Consider the following 18,363-nt stretch of genomic DNA (forward strand, 5'->3'; position numbering starts at 1 on the left):
TGAATTTTAGGTATTTTTAAATTGTTAAGAAAAAAAGAAATGTAATTCTTGGCGTTTACTAAAACTTAGTGTTGTGTTTATTGCATAAACCATATTGTTTAAAGTCAAACTTACACAGCAATCAAAAATGTCAAAAAGACCTCAAATTCATATTTTTGTGGGAGCACCCAGTATTCCAAGCCTCTTGGAGGTGTCAGAGCAAAGTAGTTCAGCACCTGCTGCTGAAAAATGGAGAGAACTCCACTGTTCATGTGAAATACATAGTCTTTTTTCTGAAAAAGTCAATGGTGCTGACCATGTAGTGTTTCAGGCAGAAAGCTCTATAGTCACAGCAGTTCCTACAAATGTTGACAGCTCTCAGCAGTCTGAACAGGGGATATTAATGGTAGCAAAAGAATATTTAACATCTTTTGTACCTGCGGCAGTAACTTGTACCAGCACATCTAAAAAGACTGAAAGTTTAATTTATTCTGATTGTCAAATATCTAAAGATAAATGCACACATGGAAGTGTAAATCAGGCTGCAGATCTGCACCTTCCTCAAAAATTCACAGAATCAGCTAGACAGGATAAACAATCACATGGCTGTTGTGCAAACCTTCCTGAAAGAAAAGCCAGTCATTTAGAAGTTAACAGCTCTGACATTTCTGATTTGGTTGCCGGTACTAAGCAGATTAGCATACATCTAAGGTCTGTGGGACAAGGTGTTCAATCAAATCATAGAAGTGATCCCCATGACCATCTAAGCCAATATCTGAATATGTTTTTCCCCCAAAATCAAGAGTCAAAACCAAAAGGGGAACCAGGTGATTGTTCAGACCTTGCACTGTCAACCGATACTGAATTTCACAGTATAATGACTTCAAGTCAGATGGCTGTTTTTGCACAGAATCGGAATGAGATGCAGAAAAGAATCATAAAATTACCGGAAACAGAAGCAGGCAAAAACCCTGAAGAAAGGCAATATGATCACTTCCAGTTTGAGTCTGATGTTGGAACATGCCTTAATGTGACTGAAAATGAATATAAGGAAGATTATGTAAGTTCCATGGAACTTTTCAGTTCTGAGGGTGATGGGGAAAATGTTTGCTTTGAAGCTACAAAACGAGAAGGAAGTGCTCAGGAAAATACAGAGAAGTCTCAAGAACTTAATGTTCCTGCTGAGCAACTTGTAAATGAAATCCATATTGAACCATTGAGCTCAGGAATATTGTGCTCTCAAATAGACAGTTCTCATAAGAGCTCTTCCAAAAGAGCTCGCAAGCGTGAAGATTCCTTTCATATTTTTCACTCAGCGTTTAAAAGACAGCTGAAATCAAAGAGAGCTAAACTGAATTCTTCTCCAGCTTGTCCTGGGATGAGAGTGAATCAAGAGAGGATGACAGAGTTCAAGAAACTTCAAAAGAAACTATCACTGCTTAAGAATTGCTGCTGCAAGAATCAGAAGTACAATGTTTTGGTCACAATAGTACATCCTTGTCATATCAAAGAAATACAGGTGAAGACTAAACCAAAATCTTCATGTAAAGTTCCTGTAGCAACAATAGTAGTTATTGACCAGTCAGAAATTGAGAGAAAAGTAGTGCTGTGGCGTGGTGCTGCATTTTGGTCACTGACTGTTTTTCCTGGGGATGTTGTACTGCTAACAGGTGAGAATTCCTTTATTTGCCTTTTTAAAATGTGGATCTTTAAAATGCCTGTTTAAAGAAGAACAATATGTAACCACTAATTTGGAACTATGTCTAAGCATTTGTAAGTGTCCTTTTTACATCACTTACATTGCTTAACATCACTTTGAATTCTCAGTCATCCTGCCAGTGGAACATCGACTGTCCCATAGAAGTTTGCCCATTTCTTATGTATAGTCTTTGGTCTGAGACACAGCAGTGCATTGACACTACAGCAGTGCTGTAGGTAGTCAGGTGTATTCTGTAACATGACAGTGTTTCAAAACAGTTGTTCCTGAAAGGTAAAAGTGCTACTAAAAAACAGATGTACTAGTTACTTGATTTATAGACTTTTTTGTAATTCTTTGCTGTTGGACCAGCAGGTGGACTGGAAGATTGTGATGTTATGTTCAGACTCAGGATGAGAAATACTTTTCCTCCTGGGAAGGACTTCATAGCTTAGCACTAGCATCTTGAGATGGATAGTGTTGTGAATTAGTAACTGACATAGACTGCAGAAAAATGCTGTTTGCAGTTTGCCTTCTTCATAACGTGTCAGTTAATAAAGAAGATTCTTCCTGATAAATCCTTTGTACTCTTTAATACTTAATGGGAGCAAAACCCTCCTTCTTTAAGAGAACACATCATGTAAGAGAATGCAGTACTACAAAAATGATATTGCATCTAATTTAGGGCTGGAGTTGACCAGAACTTGATAGTGATCTGGCCATTTAAGTTTTGCAATATACAAAAAATTACACAATATGAAATTGAATACTTCTACAGTTCAAGATGCCTATTTCTCTTAGAGTTCTTTAAGTGCTTATAGGTAGTTGCAAAGGTAGATATTCTAAAGAGATTGAAGAAAGCTGGGCTTTTTCTGCTTAGACATTCTTATCTCAAAATACACCAAAAGTGTTTCTGGGTAAGCCTGGTACTTTACTACTCGTTCTGAAATGCTGCACAATAATAATTTACCCAGTACCGTCACCCACTTTACTTATACAGTGCCTGCTATGAGGCTATTGAGTATTTTAAATTCACTTAAGAATTACATTGAACTATTGAGAAAATTTAATTGACTCATTGTAAATGGTGTTGGTAGATTAAAAAAATCACTTTGTGATCTCTTTCAAACTGTCTTTCATGCCTATCCATGTGATGGTTCTGTGTATGACACACTTCAATATTGTTGATACATGAGTTGATAAGGTTGCTTTTTTGTTGCAGATATAATAATGTATGAGAACATTTGGTGTGGAGAAATCATGCTGCAATCTACATTTACCAGTCAGTTACTCAACCTGGGGAACTGCTCAGCTCTCAATCCAGAAGAATGTAAGATTATAGTGCATAAGTTTCCACAAAAATCACAGTAAAATAGCTATTTAAAGTACTCCATTTTGTTGGCAATACCTCATACACAGGATAAAATGAAAGTGTGAGCAACTGAGAGGTACAAAACACTAGAGGAAAGTATGACAGGAACACCTGTGGACAAGATAGGCATGTGGAGTTTATGGTAAAGTTGGGTGGTTACCATTCAGAACTCTGAAACTGAATTCATTGAGCTTAGTTTAAGAAACAGCAGTTATCCCAGGACTCAACCATAAGATATCTGAGATGTCATGAGGATTACATTTTTTGCAAAAATTTTAGAGGCTTAAAGAGTAAGTAGATACATTCAGGCAAAGTAATCCATTGCAGGCTATTAAGCAAGAAGTCTTTACAGATAACTGCGCCATGGAGGGTTGGAGGCTAAGGGGAAAATACAGTGGAAGTATCAGCATGAACTTGCATACTTCTTACTGTCTTCCCAATATCCATTATTGCCAGATATTTAAGGCAGGTTCTGGGGTAAATGATCAAGAATGGCTGTTCTTACCAAGCTATGATAGAAGATTTCTTTCCTATTTTTGGTGTAATTTTAAATACTGTACTTAGCTTAACTTTGGGATGTTATCAGGAGGAGGCAGATCAAGTACAGTTTAATCTTGGATCATGTGTTACACATCTCAAGAATTTCTTGCCTTAGAATTATAGTGAAACTCTTCTGGTTTTGTCAGTGTAAATATGTACCAACTGATAAATTTTATACTTCTAAGCTTAAAAAAAACGGGGTCCCTTTAACTTTGTTTTTTTATGTAAGTTTATCCTATAGTGGATGGTGGTGTTCTCAATGGTTTATTGGCATACATATCATCAGAATTTCCACACTTTGGAGACATTCCACGAAGACAAGTTCAGAGACTGGATAGTGTTCAGTATATGCAGCTAGACCAGCTCCAGCCAAATACATTGGTTCACTCAATCTTGAAAATTATCGACATTACTGTGTTAACAGGTAAGTTCAGGCACTAGACTTCAACCTCCAGAACTTCAACAATAGCTGAAACTTAAATGGTCATTTTGCAATGCAGTTCTGGTTGTTTTCCATTCCATTCACCAGTGTTTGACATAGGACTCACAAGTAAAACCTTTGTAATGATTCACTCATGGGGGCATAGCAGTTAGAGAAGTGGAGTTAGAGACAAGAAGGAAATGATGACTGTAGTCAGCCACTAAAAAGAGGTTACTGCACACTAGCACTGATCAACAGGGTACATGTCTGTGGGAGAATCCTGCAGGGCACTGATAATCAGTGTTCCTACTCACTGAGGGGTTGGTGTGTTTTCACTAAGTAATGAGCACTCACCACAGACTGCAGTTACTAATGTAGTGACTTGTCAGTGAGATGGCTTGAGCATCTCCACAGGTCCAAATAGTGTGGTACCTGATCTTCACTAAGATGGAGGATTGAAGAGAGATGCAGGTATGAAATATAGTGTTGGGAGGTGGAATGGCAGCAGGAGTATCTTAAATGTGAGGAAGGTGGGCTTGAAATCCTTTTCAGGGAAGATAGGTGTGTATAGCAGGAGTGCTGAAAAGAGGGAGATGCTGCGGTTACGGTGGAGGGACATAAATATGTTTTTTTAATGGCTCTTGAAATTTCAGAGGTACATTCTTGCCGTAGACCACTGTTTGAGAAAGGGGGCTGGTTTATGAAAATGTCATGTAGGACAGGCAAGCTTTACTAATTCAAAGCTCACCTGCCACCTGTCTTCCATGTAAGTATCCTGTCATTAAAGGAAAACTTGATTGCACTATAAATCATGTGCTTTTCAGAATGAAATAAGTTGTTGATTATTTTAAGCTACTGGTTTAGGATTTACTTTCCTTTCTTTGTAATGGAACTGTGTTGCTCTTTTCTAATGTTTTATTCGGAACATTTCTTGTTTATTTCTTCCTATTTTTTTCGTACTTAGAATAGATTTTTAAAGCTAAGCATTCCTGGTTTCTTAAATACGTGCAATATTTTCTAGTAATCCTTATTTGTGTGCCTTTTTGTACAAGTTCTTTTTGATTTTCAACACTGGAAAAGGCACAGTGTGAAATTACTAAGATGTCTTACTGCAGTACTCCTATCTCTTCTGCATAGGCACAACAGGGAACTACCTCATTAATATAATTTGTTTTGGAAATCTGAGTTTCCTGTATACTTTTATTGTAAAGACTCCTCTTCCCCAAAGAATCATGGTTAACAGTCCATGTACTGATGGTTTTTTTAGTTCATTCTTCTGTCACACATTCCTCTTCTAATAGTGAATGCGGTTGTTTCAGGATTCCTTTTGCTGAAGCAATTTTCCATGTTAAGATTGATAATTTGTTTCAGTTTCTTCATAACCAGGCCTTGTAATGGCTTCCTAGCATCTTCTCCACCTTCTGAAATGAACAAAACCAAATTATCTTGGGGCATTCTCAGTATTTCATGCAGTGTCTTGTCATGGTTTTTTTAACATGCTTTGAGCAGTTGAAGACCACTGTTCCCACCTGGAAAAGGGAGTCTTTCTCTTTTCCCTGCCTAGCTGTTCTAATTATCTTTTCTTTACAGTACCACTGCTTCTCAGTGCTTGACTTTGCACATAAATTTGATCATATTCCACTATCATCTTGTATTTAGTGCTTGTATTAGTAAGATTCAAATTTTTACCCACACTGTCAATATCATGTTTATTCATTATAAATGGAGAATTTTGAAGATAGAAATCTTCATAATTTATTATTGTACATAAATCTCAGAACTGTTAGATATTTAAAGCAGGAGTTCTTGTTCAAAAATTATTTATGAAAAATGCTGTAGATTTAGTGTGGAACTGAAACTTACAGGCAATATCTTCAATAAGAGTGCTGTAGAGATCTTAATTGTTTCAATTTATATATACTGTTACTAATCCCCTAAGTGTGCTTGTACATGCCTACAGTTTTATGTGAAAGCTTCTAGAGAAATGTTTCTTTCAGTGTATTCCACAGAAGTTACAGGAACTTTAACTTCCAATTATGACAGCCTGTTGCTGAGAGATTGAGTACAATTTCTTTCTACTTATACCAGTCAGGATGAGTGGGAGCTGAAAGATGCTCAGATACCTGCTGTTTCAAAGGGAGGTGTCCAGTTGCTGAGTATTTAGGTGGATAAAGGTAAATTAGTATACTTTATGCATTCCTTCAAACTAGATTCATGTTGCTGAAGAAATCAGATTGCTTTCATTCTGTCCTGAAGAAATTGTAGGTGTATTCTTTTTGGCTTATAATTGTACCATAAAATATGATAGCAGCATGATCTCATCTTAATATTGAGGGATGTGGGTTTTGTGTGTTTGTTTTTTACTGTAGAAGTCATATAATCTCAAACTTTTTCAGAATCTGTGTACAGCTACAGAGGTGGCAACCAAAGAAAAATTATTCTAACAGTAGAGCAGAACAGAGATCAACACTATAAGATGGTGCTGTGGGGAGCAGGGGCTGCCTGGTGCCCTCAACTTCAAAGGAAAAAAGGTAAAGTCCTTGTACCTATAGGTAGCTGTAAAAGGATTTTTGTGATGCTATTAATATCTTTAAAAAGCTCAGTTGGTAACATTTTTCCATTCAACTTTTAATTACTCCCCTTGGAAGGGCGCAACATATTTGATACCAATTTTAACATGTCTCCTCTGTTCAGAAGCAGTGCCATCAGCAACAGAATTTGAATGCACTCTCTTTAGAAGACTGAGAAGGCATGAATATTTAGAAACTTGAATGTAGACGCAAGATGCACTGGTGCCTAGTTATGTAACTATTAAAAAAACCAAACTTGAATGTTAACTATGTTATCAGGTTTGCTGAGTCTTCCTTGTCATTGTCTGGTTTAGCATGAGTTGCTGGTTTTTTTCTGCTTCTGGTTTTCATTCTCTGCTTTCTACCTTGCTACAGTGTCAGGCTTTATATCCTAATGGTCTTGCTATCAAGTCTAGCTGTAACTGACTAAAAGCATTTCTTGCAAGAATCACATAGCCTGTGTTTTAGCAGTGACTACTACCGAATATTGTTTTATTGCTGGCTTTGTTCTTTTAAAGTAAGTGAAACTAGGTTTTTGCTGAATTGTTAACTTAAAGAGTTTATATTTCTGATCAGTGGATACACTTAGGAGGTAAATGCTGTATTACTTGAAGCACTGATTATGTCTGCCTAAAAAGCCAGTTTTCATATAGTACAAAATAAAAACCAGAAAGGTTCAACGTCTTCAGAGTGAATCTTTACCTATTAAATGTAGACACTCTGAATTCTGTCAGTTCCACTTCAATTTGTAAGTAATCTCCACTCCTAGAAATCATTTAACTGCAAGACCTACCTCTTAAACTACTTGTAGAAGATGGTCCAACTTAAGCATTAATCAATTAACTTTACTAGATAATATCTACATTGCTCTTATTTTTGTGCATACTTCACCCTGAGCAGGTGTATACTGTTAGATGCTTAAAATCTTACAGAATTTAGTATGCTAGAATATTATGCTTTTCAAAATACAGAATTTAAAATTTTTTTGTAGCTGCAAAAAGAAGATACCAAAGGTAATTTCTAAGACACAATAATGTATCATTTTCTGATACTTTAAAGCAGAAAAGTATAAGATGTAGATCTCAGTAGTATTAAGTGTTTATATTTGACGTGCTGTGTATCTAGAAGTTGGCATTTTAATGATTAAAGGATTATCTGAAATTTAAGATGAGTGATTTCTCAACTGTTCAAATACTTAATCACAGACAAACCATGAACATTTGATCCCAGTAAGATAACCAAAAAAGATAAATTCACATGGTACTAAAGCGTTCACAACAGCTATATAGTGTGAGTGGGTTACAGGAAGAGCTAGGAGTCATAGATCAGCTGTAGTATGTGTTTACTAGTTGTACTAGCAGATTAGAAACATCAGTCTTGTAGAAGAAGGTATGGAGACTTGTAATTCTTAAACTGTCTACATACTTAAAGTGCATAAGACTATGCAGCTCTAGAGCATCTAAAAATTGTTACCAGTGAAAGTTAAATTTATTTTTCATCTCTTGCTAAAAATCAGTCCAAGCTTCCAGTATACAGTCATCAGACATTCAATTAATGCTTTACACTCATTTGGTTTAGATTACCAAAAAAGTAAGATTTATTTCATTAAATACACTTCTGTAAACTTGATTGCTTATAGTTTACTCATGTTTTGTGACCATTTTTCTAATCAACAGGGGAATGTTGAAGATGGGAAAAACAGGTTAAATTCAGGTATCAATCAGATCTTATATGCTAGTTAGACTGTGTCCTCTACTTCCACATATCCTCTCTTTAAGTGCCCATTTATTTACTCCTGTTCAGATTTTCGCTCACTGTTGCTCTAGTGTTACTGCCTGAATATTGCTTTGGACTGGACCATACTCAGTTCTGGGGGTGCAGGATCTCTATTCAGATATGAGGTGCATGAGAATAGACTGACGCTCAGGGTTTTTTGGAGTATTTTACAGTAAACACTGCTTCTGAAAGCAAATTTTTCAGGAGCTTGCAATTTTAGCAAGTTACCACCAAAAATCAGACTAATCCAAAATATGAAAATACTAAAACATGCTAATAAAATGCTTATACAGACACTTGAATACATTGAAAAAAAAATCTGTATTTTTCTAACCTTGTTTCCAAAAACAATTATTTTGGCTGCAACTTTCAGCTTGAGCAAACACAGCCTAAATGGCTGTCAGACATAGTTAGTGGGTGAATACTGGATTCTTATAAGAAAGTGAAGGACAACCCAAAATATATTACTCTTCTGTAATCTCCATTTTTAAAGTATTTTTCTTTCATCTTCCAATTGATTCTGTAATAAAAATGAATTAATATTTTTAAATCAGAGCATTATGGCGATAGAAGAATAAAAAACAGGGACATATTAAAGATGGAAGTTGATTAATAACATGAAGGTTTTTTCTTGTAGACATTGCTAACTTTTCCTTCTTAGAGCTGACAAGAAATTTCAGAACTGGTTTCTTTTTGAAAAAGTTGAGTTGCCTTGAAAGCAGAATTCAGTACAAGTGAAATGAAAACTGTTATGGAGGACTCATGCAAAGTTTATAGGGAAAGGAAAGGAAAAGCCCTCCATGTCATCAGGCTTGAAATAAAGTTGCCAGAGCTGACCATATGAGAATGTCTTGCTGATTTGTTTGTCAATCTTGTAAGTGACTTTGGCTTTCTATAAATTAACCAAGTTATACAAAGTAAACTCTTCTGCTTGCTTTTTTGTTCTGCAGATCACATATGGGACTTTAAATACCTTCTGGTCCAACATAGTTCTGTCTCGGGTGATTTTGAACTGCACACAACTCCTTGGTCATCCTGTGAGTGCTTGTTTGATGATGACAAAAGGGCAATTGAATTTAGAGAAAAGTTTCAGAAAAGTAAAACATCCTTCATGCAGATGACAAAGCTTTCAGCACATTTGGAGGAAAAATGCTCAGGTAAAGTTGTTATCTGTAGCTCTGGTATCTGTTGTGCAGTGCATAACTAAGCAAAATAGACACTCTGTTCATCAAGTAAAATGCGTTTTTAAAGTTAGCACCATTCTGGGAATCTGACTTTATTCTGGAGGCTGCTGCTCAGTACCCAGCCAAACTGTGAATGCGGCCTTCATTCAGTGAGCCCAGAGGTGAGAAAGGTGTGGGATGTGGTACCATACAAAGATAGCTTTGGAACGTAGGGAGAAATGCTGCCTTTTGTTGTCCATGCTGACCAGTCTAGTAATGATGTGATTAATAACAGGAAGTTTGAGTAGTATTTCTCCAAACCTGGAATTCTCTAAAGCAAGAGTAAAATAGCTACTGCTATTGAAAACTTCTTACAGAAGAGCAAGAATACATTTTACACAGTCACCCCCTCCCAGATAAACCTAGAAGATCGCTAAGGTTGGTGTTAAGCATTAAGAAGTAACTAAATAAGTTTGGTATTGCAGCATTTAACTCTAGTTTATGTATAATTAGTGGAAAGCTAAGCTAAAGCTATGCTTTTCAGTGTCTCTGAATTAGTGTGGAAGAAAAAGCAATTGGAAATTATTCGCACAATTCTAATCTCTTGATCTCTTATTCAGGCTCTTCTATATTGGCATCTACCACCACAGAACCTAATGAAGTAGTACTTTTATACAATTTTAAATAATATTTAACCACAATGCTTTTTCACAACATAAATCTTCTCTAAGAATATGAGCATGTGCTACTAAAGGAAAATTCATAAAGTTTTGTTGATAATTATTTTGGTTTTGAACAGCTGTAACCCTTGCTTTTGCTTTCAGTTATAAATAAAACTGAATGCATATTTGATTGAAATTGTTTTTGTAGGAGTTGTTCAAGTGAAAGCCCATATCTTAGAACTGAAGTTTACCATTTCAACTGGTCAATACAAGCAACTCATCTTCCGTGCTGACACTTCACTGGAGCATGTTTTGGCTTCTCTGCCTATGATTACATATTCAGGTTGTGCTAAATGTGGTTTGGAACTACAGGCAGATGAGAACATGATCTACAAGCAATGTATTAGATGTTTGCCATACAACAAAGTAAAAAGATTCTACAGGTAAACAAAATTAAGTTGTACTATTAGGGAAGTAAACTACAACTCTCTGCATTTTAAGTTCCCCCATATATAAAATTCTATATTAAGGTGTGGTTAGCAATTCCTATTTTTCTAATGAATTTTCAAGGAACTGTTCTTGAATTTCTGTATTATATTGCCATTACTTATAGGTGATAGTCTTTGTTTAAATCTAACTTCTTAATTTCTTTGAATACTACCCAGTACTGTGTCAGTAAGCTAAGATGGAGTAGAAGCTTGAAGACCAAAGACTCCTTGAGCATCTTGTTTTGACCTAAGTTTGAAATTGTGTGAATGCACAACCATGTTTTTAAACTGATTAATCAATTTTACCCTTGCAGAAATAATATTAACAAATGTTTTCAATAAACTTTCTCATAGAGAGCAGAGATACTAAACTATCAGCAGATGGCACTGTGAGACAAGATGTATATGCACATTTACTTAGAGAAAATAAACTAAACAGATCCAGTTGATATAGGAACAACATTATTAACTAATTGTTCAATTCTTATTTATCTTGGGCTTTTGAAATCTAACTGTTATAGTGACTTGAAAGACATGTAGGTAGAGGTTAATTGAGACAATCATAGATGTAATAGAATTCTAAAATATGTAAATTTTCTACCAAAATTATTTCTAAAATTATTGCTAAACTATTTCATAATGAGTTTAATGAATCGTTGCATACTCAACAGTTTCTTTGATTTAAATACTAGTATCCCACTTGTCTAACAAGGTAGTGACTTAGTCTTTTTCTTCTATGCAAAATAGTCTTGCATCTTTAAGTTTATATGCTATTTATTTTCCTGTGAGGGAAGATTAAGTGCAAAGTTTCTTAACTGGAAATGTTCCCCCTCTCTTTCATAAGATTATGACCCCTCATGTGGTCCTGAAGGACTTCAATGTACTCTCTTGCACAAAAGGTGATAGACAAATGATAAATATTTCTAATGTTTGCATCATCAGCATGTGAAAATCTTTTGATATGGAACTTAAATGCACAACTTTTTCAAAGAAAAGTCTGTCATTTTTGCACTGAAATTTTGCTGTGATTAGTTTAGTAAGAATGCATCTCCTTGGTAGTATTTCCAAATTCTGTATTGTAGGATAACTTAGTACATTTACATCTTAACAGGGGAAAAATCTCTCTTGCTAAACAAATCTTGTTAAAATGAAATTAATCTATTAACCAAATATGCTGTCCTATCATTATTGTGCTACTCAATAGCTTGATATGTCAATGGTTAGTGTTAGTCTTGTTTATAAAATTGTATGCACAATTAGTAGAAAATTACATTTTTTTCTGTAGTTTGCGAACTCATGTCCCCTTATCTCAGATTGTTTTTAATCCCTCAATATAAGGACGTAGTAAGTTCAGTATGTTCTGTTTCTAGCAATGCAATAGCTACCAGCATCTCCCTGGGAGTAAAATATGCACATTGTTTTCTACTTAGTATGAGTAATTGTAATAATGCTAAACACTGCAGAGTGCTTAAAACATAGGACTAGTCTGTAATTCAATTTGCTTCTTTGATTCAGGGAATGTAGTAACTTACAAACATAACATAGTTTTTTTTTTCAGTTTGAGTGTGAATATTTAAGATATGAAATAGACACTATGATAGGAAAATAAATATTATGACAGGATCTTGGTATTTAAGAGACATAGCCTCAGGTTTCAATACTGTAGGTCAGTGAAGTCATCCTTTATCATCTTTTCCCTTTGAAATGTAGGAGCCCAGTTTGTTAATCTGCTGTGATTGTAATGAAGCTCATCTTTTCCTTCAGATGCTGAAGACACAAGCTTAAGATAGATGCATGTGTATATGCTTAGATAGCTTTCTTTTCTCTATGTTAGATACCCAGAACACTGAACACTTTAATGGTGATAGTAATAATGATGCACAAGATCCTAGAAACTTATGCTTTACGTAAGTGCTGTCATATAATGTGGGTAAATATTTCCATATTCTTTTTGAGCTAGGACAATACAAATATCAAGCTAGAAGAAATCGTGAAAACTAAGACAAGGAAAAATATCTTGTATTTCAGAGCTCACCTCCTAGATTTCAGATATCATGGATAGGTCCTTGTTTCTTACATCTGTTTTTGCCCAAATTTTCAGTTTCCTAGCATCTTTTCCCTGGAATTTGGTATGATGGTAGTGTTTCCTTCAGATAATTCATTTTTCAGTCTATACCAATGAGTGTTTGTCATTTAAAAAGATGAATATTTTAAGAGTAGCAGTAATGAAATAGGAAATTCCAGATGCTTACACTCAGCAGGGATTCAATCTAACCTTTCTGTACTAGTGGAAAAGCCCATTTCACTGTCATGCTTCACCAGCTTTGTATACAGGTACTGAGGACTATTTACTCGGTAGCTGCTAAGGAATATTTTAGTAGAACTATGTATGCCTTTAGTGAAATTTAGTTATATCCTTAAATATGTTTCTAACTGTTTTACAGTGATTTAAATTCACCATATTAAAAACAGTGGCATTTAAGGAATAAAGTTAATCACAAAATTGCATTTTCTATGGCACTAGTGAAAGAAAATTAACAGTGCCAGGCTCTGTTTTGAAGGCTGTGTTGAATTTTCTTTCTCACCATGACAGTTCACTCTTGTTAAAGTAAATCTTATCTGAAAGAAGACTTAGATGGCTTTGAGAACAGAGTATGAACTGAGAAACAGGTAGTCAGCATATAATAATGAGGAATGAAGCAAAATTAATCTTTCTTAATGCATCACTTAATTTGCAAGTTACATCTGTAGCCCACATTTGCCTGTGGTTTTGAAAGCTTTAAATTTTGCAACATCTCTTAGCACATTTCTCTGCAAACATATTTAAGTTAATTATACTGTTTCCAAAGCGTTAATTTTGTATTTCTGGAAGTCATAATAATTTTCCTGTACTTCAGCATAAATTGTCTAAACCAAAATACATTTCTTCATAGGTAAAATAGCAATTGCTCACAATTATTTGGGAAGCTGAGCATATAAGTGTACTGTTGTTAAGCGTTCTCTCATGAAAGGAGCCAGCAGTCTTTAACGACTACAAATTGTCTGGGCCTTGGTTTCTGTCTAAACCAACAGATTTGAAATAATCCCACAGATAATCAGACATGGAGTTCTTACCTCTTTTGATCACTTAATCTTACGAAATTTAGCAGTAGCTTTTAGATTAACAGATGGCAAGTCAAATGACTTGCCTACTGGGAAAGTGGCGTATTTGCAGTCATTTGCCTTCATGCCTCAGAGGCATTCAAATTAGTGCTGTTAGGTATGTTCTGCATCATGCTAACTAAATTAATCTATTAATAAGTCTCCAGTTGTCAATTGACAGCTGACTGTCCTATTTGATAGTGCAGCTCTGCTAGTCTCTTGAAGTGACTGCCCTTCTCTCATTTCTGCCATCTCTGCAGTTAGCACGTTTTATCCTGTTGGGAGCATCTCCCATTGAAAAGTTGTGCACTGGAGATGATTTTGCCTTATTTTATTACTTTATTTAACATATACTGTGTTGGTACTGTTGTAATATTGCTATAACCAGGATTTACACTATTGTGATATGTCCTGATGCTTACTATTTTAGTTTCTTCTGTGGGACGGTCAGGATATAAGAGCATTGCATCCTGCTTTGATCAGAGCAGTGCAGATTTTCTAAAAAGTGTGAGGATTGTGATGGTGCACATTTTGCAAGTCGAATTGTAAATAGTCTCAGGGCAGTCAAAGACCATACGTAGGGTAGAAGCTGCATCAGCTGTATAAATGATTAGGCTTAGTAAAATTACTCAAACTTGAAAGCAAGCAGAAACTACCTGTTGAACATTGCTGCTAAGGTATCATCATCTCACAGCAAAAACCAATAGCAAGGACTTACTTGGGGAACAATAAAAAGGTACGGTATCAATAATAACAGGTTGGAAAGAAGACAAACACTTGAAATACAGGGAATACCTGTACTAAAAAAAGGATTACTACTTACCAGTTGCTGGTCATCCAATATCACTTTTGAATCATATGAAACAGCAAAATTTGGAAGGACCGTGCTCATGGGACAGCAGGCCCTAACCAGGTTCATTTCAGACCTAATAGGAATACTATTGACCATATGCTATGTAGAAAATGGTTTCTAGGAATAGGAGGGATTTTTTCTTGTTTAGTGGTATGTGAAACCATTTGGTTATTTGTCATAGTACAAGAGATACTATCTTGGTATTATGTAGTCGCTATGAAGTGGTGTATTAAGACAGACAATATTAGGTGGTGTTAATACAGATGATACAATTCCAAGTGATACACCTAAGCTTGTCTCCTTACTTTGCGTTTCAAATCTTTATTTACCTCTTGTATATTTGTAGGTACATATACTTACATATTAACATTTATACTTTAAATATATAAAGTTCAAAGCCATAAATGACATGACACTAATTCCATTATAATGCAGTTCTCACTGTCTTGCAGGAAAAGACCAGTGCTAAAGCATTGTTTTCTGCAGTTGTCTGAAAGTAAGGCTTACTTGATAGCTTTAGAAGTTATTTTAACATTGAGTAGTAAATTCAGTATATATATCTCAAACTCATTCCACTCTACAGATTTGACAGAGATGAATGCATAGAGATTTTTTTAGTTTTTTTAGTTCTTGCTGTTATGTTGGAAGGTAATATTACATTGTATTACTTTCATTCAGAAATTTTGCTTCAGTCAAAAACATAGCAGATAACCTGAAAGAGTCTTTTTGTTTTTTGATCTAGACCTGCTTTGATGACAGTAGAAGATGGAGGATATGAAATTTATGTTCATGTCGTGTCTGAGTTGATGGAAAAAATCTTCCTCAATATTCCTGCAGACTGGCTGAATGGATTAGTAGGTACTGTTTCATGAATTGTGATAGAAACAGGCAGCAAAGTTCTCAATGGAAGTAAAATTTTTAATTATTGACAGTTCAGCATTGGAGTGAGATTGTTCTGGAAATATGATGATTGCTCATCTTGTATGAGACTTAAAAAAAAACACCTCAAAGAGAACACTTCAGCTGCTGTCTGACAAACTCAGAAGTTCAGAGTTGAGGTAGCAACAAGAAGAGGTGAAATGGTATGAGCATTTATTATATGTTATATAACTAAGTATTCAGTAACTAAATGGATTCCTTATATGGAAAATAGAATCTTCTAGCAATTTTTAGAAATATCTGATACACTTCTATGATGTAAATAACTGAGAGGTGTTTCATACAGGCTTCCCATGATACATCCTGTTTGACTTCTTGAAAGATGTTTTACATGACTTGCAGGTGTTAGTTTAACGAGAAACAGTCTTAGCACATTGTTTTTAAAAATTATTAAAACAAAACCTAATTTTCTATTCAGTGTTGAGCTACACTTCCCAGAGTAGCTTTCATGGAGGTGGTGGAACTTGAATGTTAGGTGCTATTATGAAAATAAAGAGTAAATTGGATTGTTCTGTCTTTTGCAGTGCCCTCTTCAGATATAACCTACAGCACAATAATAGCAGATCTGTGTCACTTGCTGCTAGCAGATATGGAAGCATCCTATTTGTTGGAAATTAGGAGCCATTTTGTGCTAGATGAAAACAGCTGTCCTTTGCAAAAGGATTTCCATCTGCTAAATTTTCATCCTGATCTTTGAAGCATTGACCTTTGCAATAACTGAGTAACAGAGACCATAGGAACACACAGATGGCAAACAGAAGAAAAATTAATTAGCTCAAGGAAGCAAATACTTTTAAAAATACAATAAAGGATTTTGTTTTTAACTTATTAAAAAAACCCAAAAGGATTGGTATGGAATATCTACTAATAGTATATACTGCTGCTGTAATACTGATAAATTGTCATAAAGTATATTTTCATACATATATTTTTATCTTAATAAACTCTTACAGGGTATCTGTTTTCCTTTTCTCCCCAGAAAAGTTCACTAGTATTGAGAGACTGAATTTTTCTCAGATATGGCAGAGTAGAGGAAGACAGCCACAATTCAGTAATATTATTTTAGTTAAAAGATTTTTGTTTGTCTTATCCTATACATGATCTGTAACTGGGTTATATCTTTGCTTGCTTTACTGTTGTGGTTACTTTCCTTCTTTTAACAGCAGAATTTCTGCCATTTACCCTCAGCAATTTTGCTGCCACTGTTTTCTCTTGTAAAACAGAACTGTGTCACTGAATCTAATTTTGTGTATCCAGAAGTTGTTGCATCAATTTAATTAAGAGGTTTTAAACAGTTTAAACTGGTGTATTCTTTCATGGAACGTTTACATGATTTAATTGTTGTAGTATTTATTGTTGCAGTATTTATCCAGCATAAGCTGGCAAGTAAACTTAATCACCTTAAGCCAATTTAATCAGTTTAGCACTGGTCTGCAAAATTTTCTCCCAACTTGATCAGATTTAGAAATTAATTTAATTCTTTTTTAAGTCTTAGTGTATTCTGATACTGATTTTTATCAGTAAAAGACTGAGTAAATTATGACTGCACCTGACTTCATAAAGTAATAATCTCATAACTATTACTCTAAAAGCAAAATTTCTCTGATATAAATACTGCCGAAGTGATAAAACATGTTGATCAGTATTTTTCCGATATTTATATCTTTCTCTGATATAAATTCTGCCTCTTACTGAGACTGGTAGAAGCTGTATGGTATGAATCATATTTGCTGTCTGGCTAGATCCTTGCAGACTTTACCTGCACTGTTCTCATCTAGGAAGTCAGTTTCCACATACTGTTTCAGCTATCCTCAAACTTCAAACACAGAACTGTTCTCAAAACCGAATTTGATAAATCAAATTGTCAAATGTATTATAATGCAAGTAATATGTCTGTTGAACAGCTTTCATGTGTTGTTTCTTGGGAAGTGGCTGCATACAATTGAATAACTGTGTTTCTTGGTGCTAGTTTGGATTCTGTTGTTGTATCTCATGTGAAACCAATTTGGGACTGTTTGGTTTTTAATGATGTTAATTAGAGCTATGTGTAAGCCATGTGTTTTCTGGTGTACCAATAAAGGAGAAGATAGTAATGTTTCTGATCAGTCTGGCAGCAAGAGAGAATCCTAAGGCTTATTGGATGACCTTGAAGAAATGAATTCTCAGCTGAAGTTTCATAAGGTCACTTATCTTATTTCTGTATTTAACTATTTGTGTACTGATCAGTCTGGTCAGATTCTATTGATCAAACAAGTTTGTGCAGTTCTGCTTTTCATAGCAAGCTTAGTTGTCTGGTTTAAGCCCTAGCCATCTTGTGATAAAAGAATTCCCCAGTATTTTTGTCTGTCTTTGAAACAGTCTCTGACAGTTTTCTCAGTGAGCATAGAAATGCTGATCTTATGCCAGCAAAATCAATTTCCTGCTGTGCCAAGATACCCGAGACTAGTACAAGACAAACAGCACAGTGACACCAAAAACTATGCTCAACACTAGCATCACTGGTGTGCAAATCGGGTGCAAATGGCAGGACAAAATCTCCAGAAGAAACTGGGTAGCCCCTTATACAAAGGAAACGCTGCAGAGTCTCTGTAGAGGAATGATAATTTCCACAATGTTGAGCCTCGGGCAAGAGAGGAACCAGTCACAGAAGAGACTAATTGTAGTGTCCTGATCATCAAGAATGAAAACATAGTTTTGCTACTGTTAATAAATTGTGCTAAAGATAATAGGAAAAATCAGAGCTTTGTAAAAGGAGAATTTAAG

General features: G+C 35.1%; 1 protein-coding gene across 1 annotated transcript; it reads left to right on the plus strand.

Annotated features, from left to right (window-relative positions):
* The first annotated feature begins 98 nt into the window (after positions 1–98).
* SHLD2 (shieldin complex subunit 2) lies at positions 99–17,646 on the plus strand. The gene is made up of 8 exons (XM_009819474.2): positions 99–1,649; positions 2,898–3,005; positions 3,817–4,011; positions 6,405–6,539; positions 9,305–9,511; positions 10,388–10,622; positions 15,404–15,519; positions 16,125–17,646. The coding sequence occupies exons 1-8, from the start codon at positions 128–130 to the stop codon at positions 16,295–16,297; spliced, it is 2,691 nt and encodes an 896-aa protein (XP_009817776.2). The 5' UTR covers positions 99–127; the 3' UTR covers positions 16,298–17,646.
* The last annotated feature ends 717 nt before the right edge of the window (positions 17,647–18,363 follow it).

The sequence above is a fragment of the Gavia stellata genome, chromosome 9 (assembly GCF_030936135.1).
Source record: "Gavia stellata isolate bGavSte3 chromosome 9, bGavSte3.hap2, whole genome shotgun sequence".
Classification (NCBI taxonomy): Eukaryota; Metazoa; Chordata; class Aves; order Gaviiformes; family Gaviidae; genus Gavia; species Gavia stellata.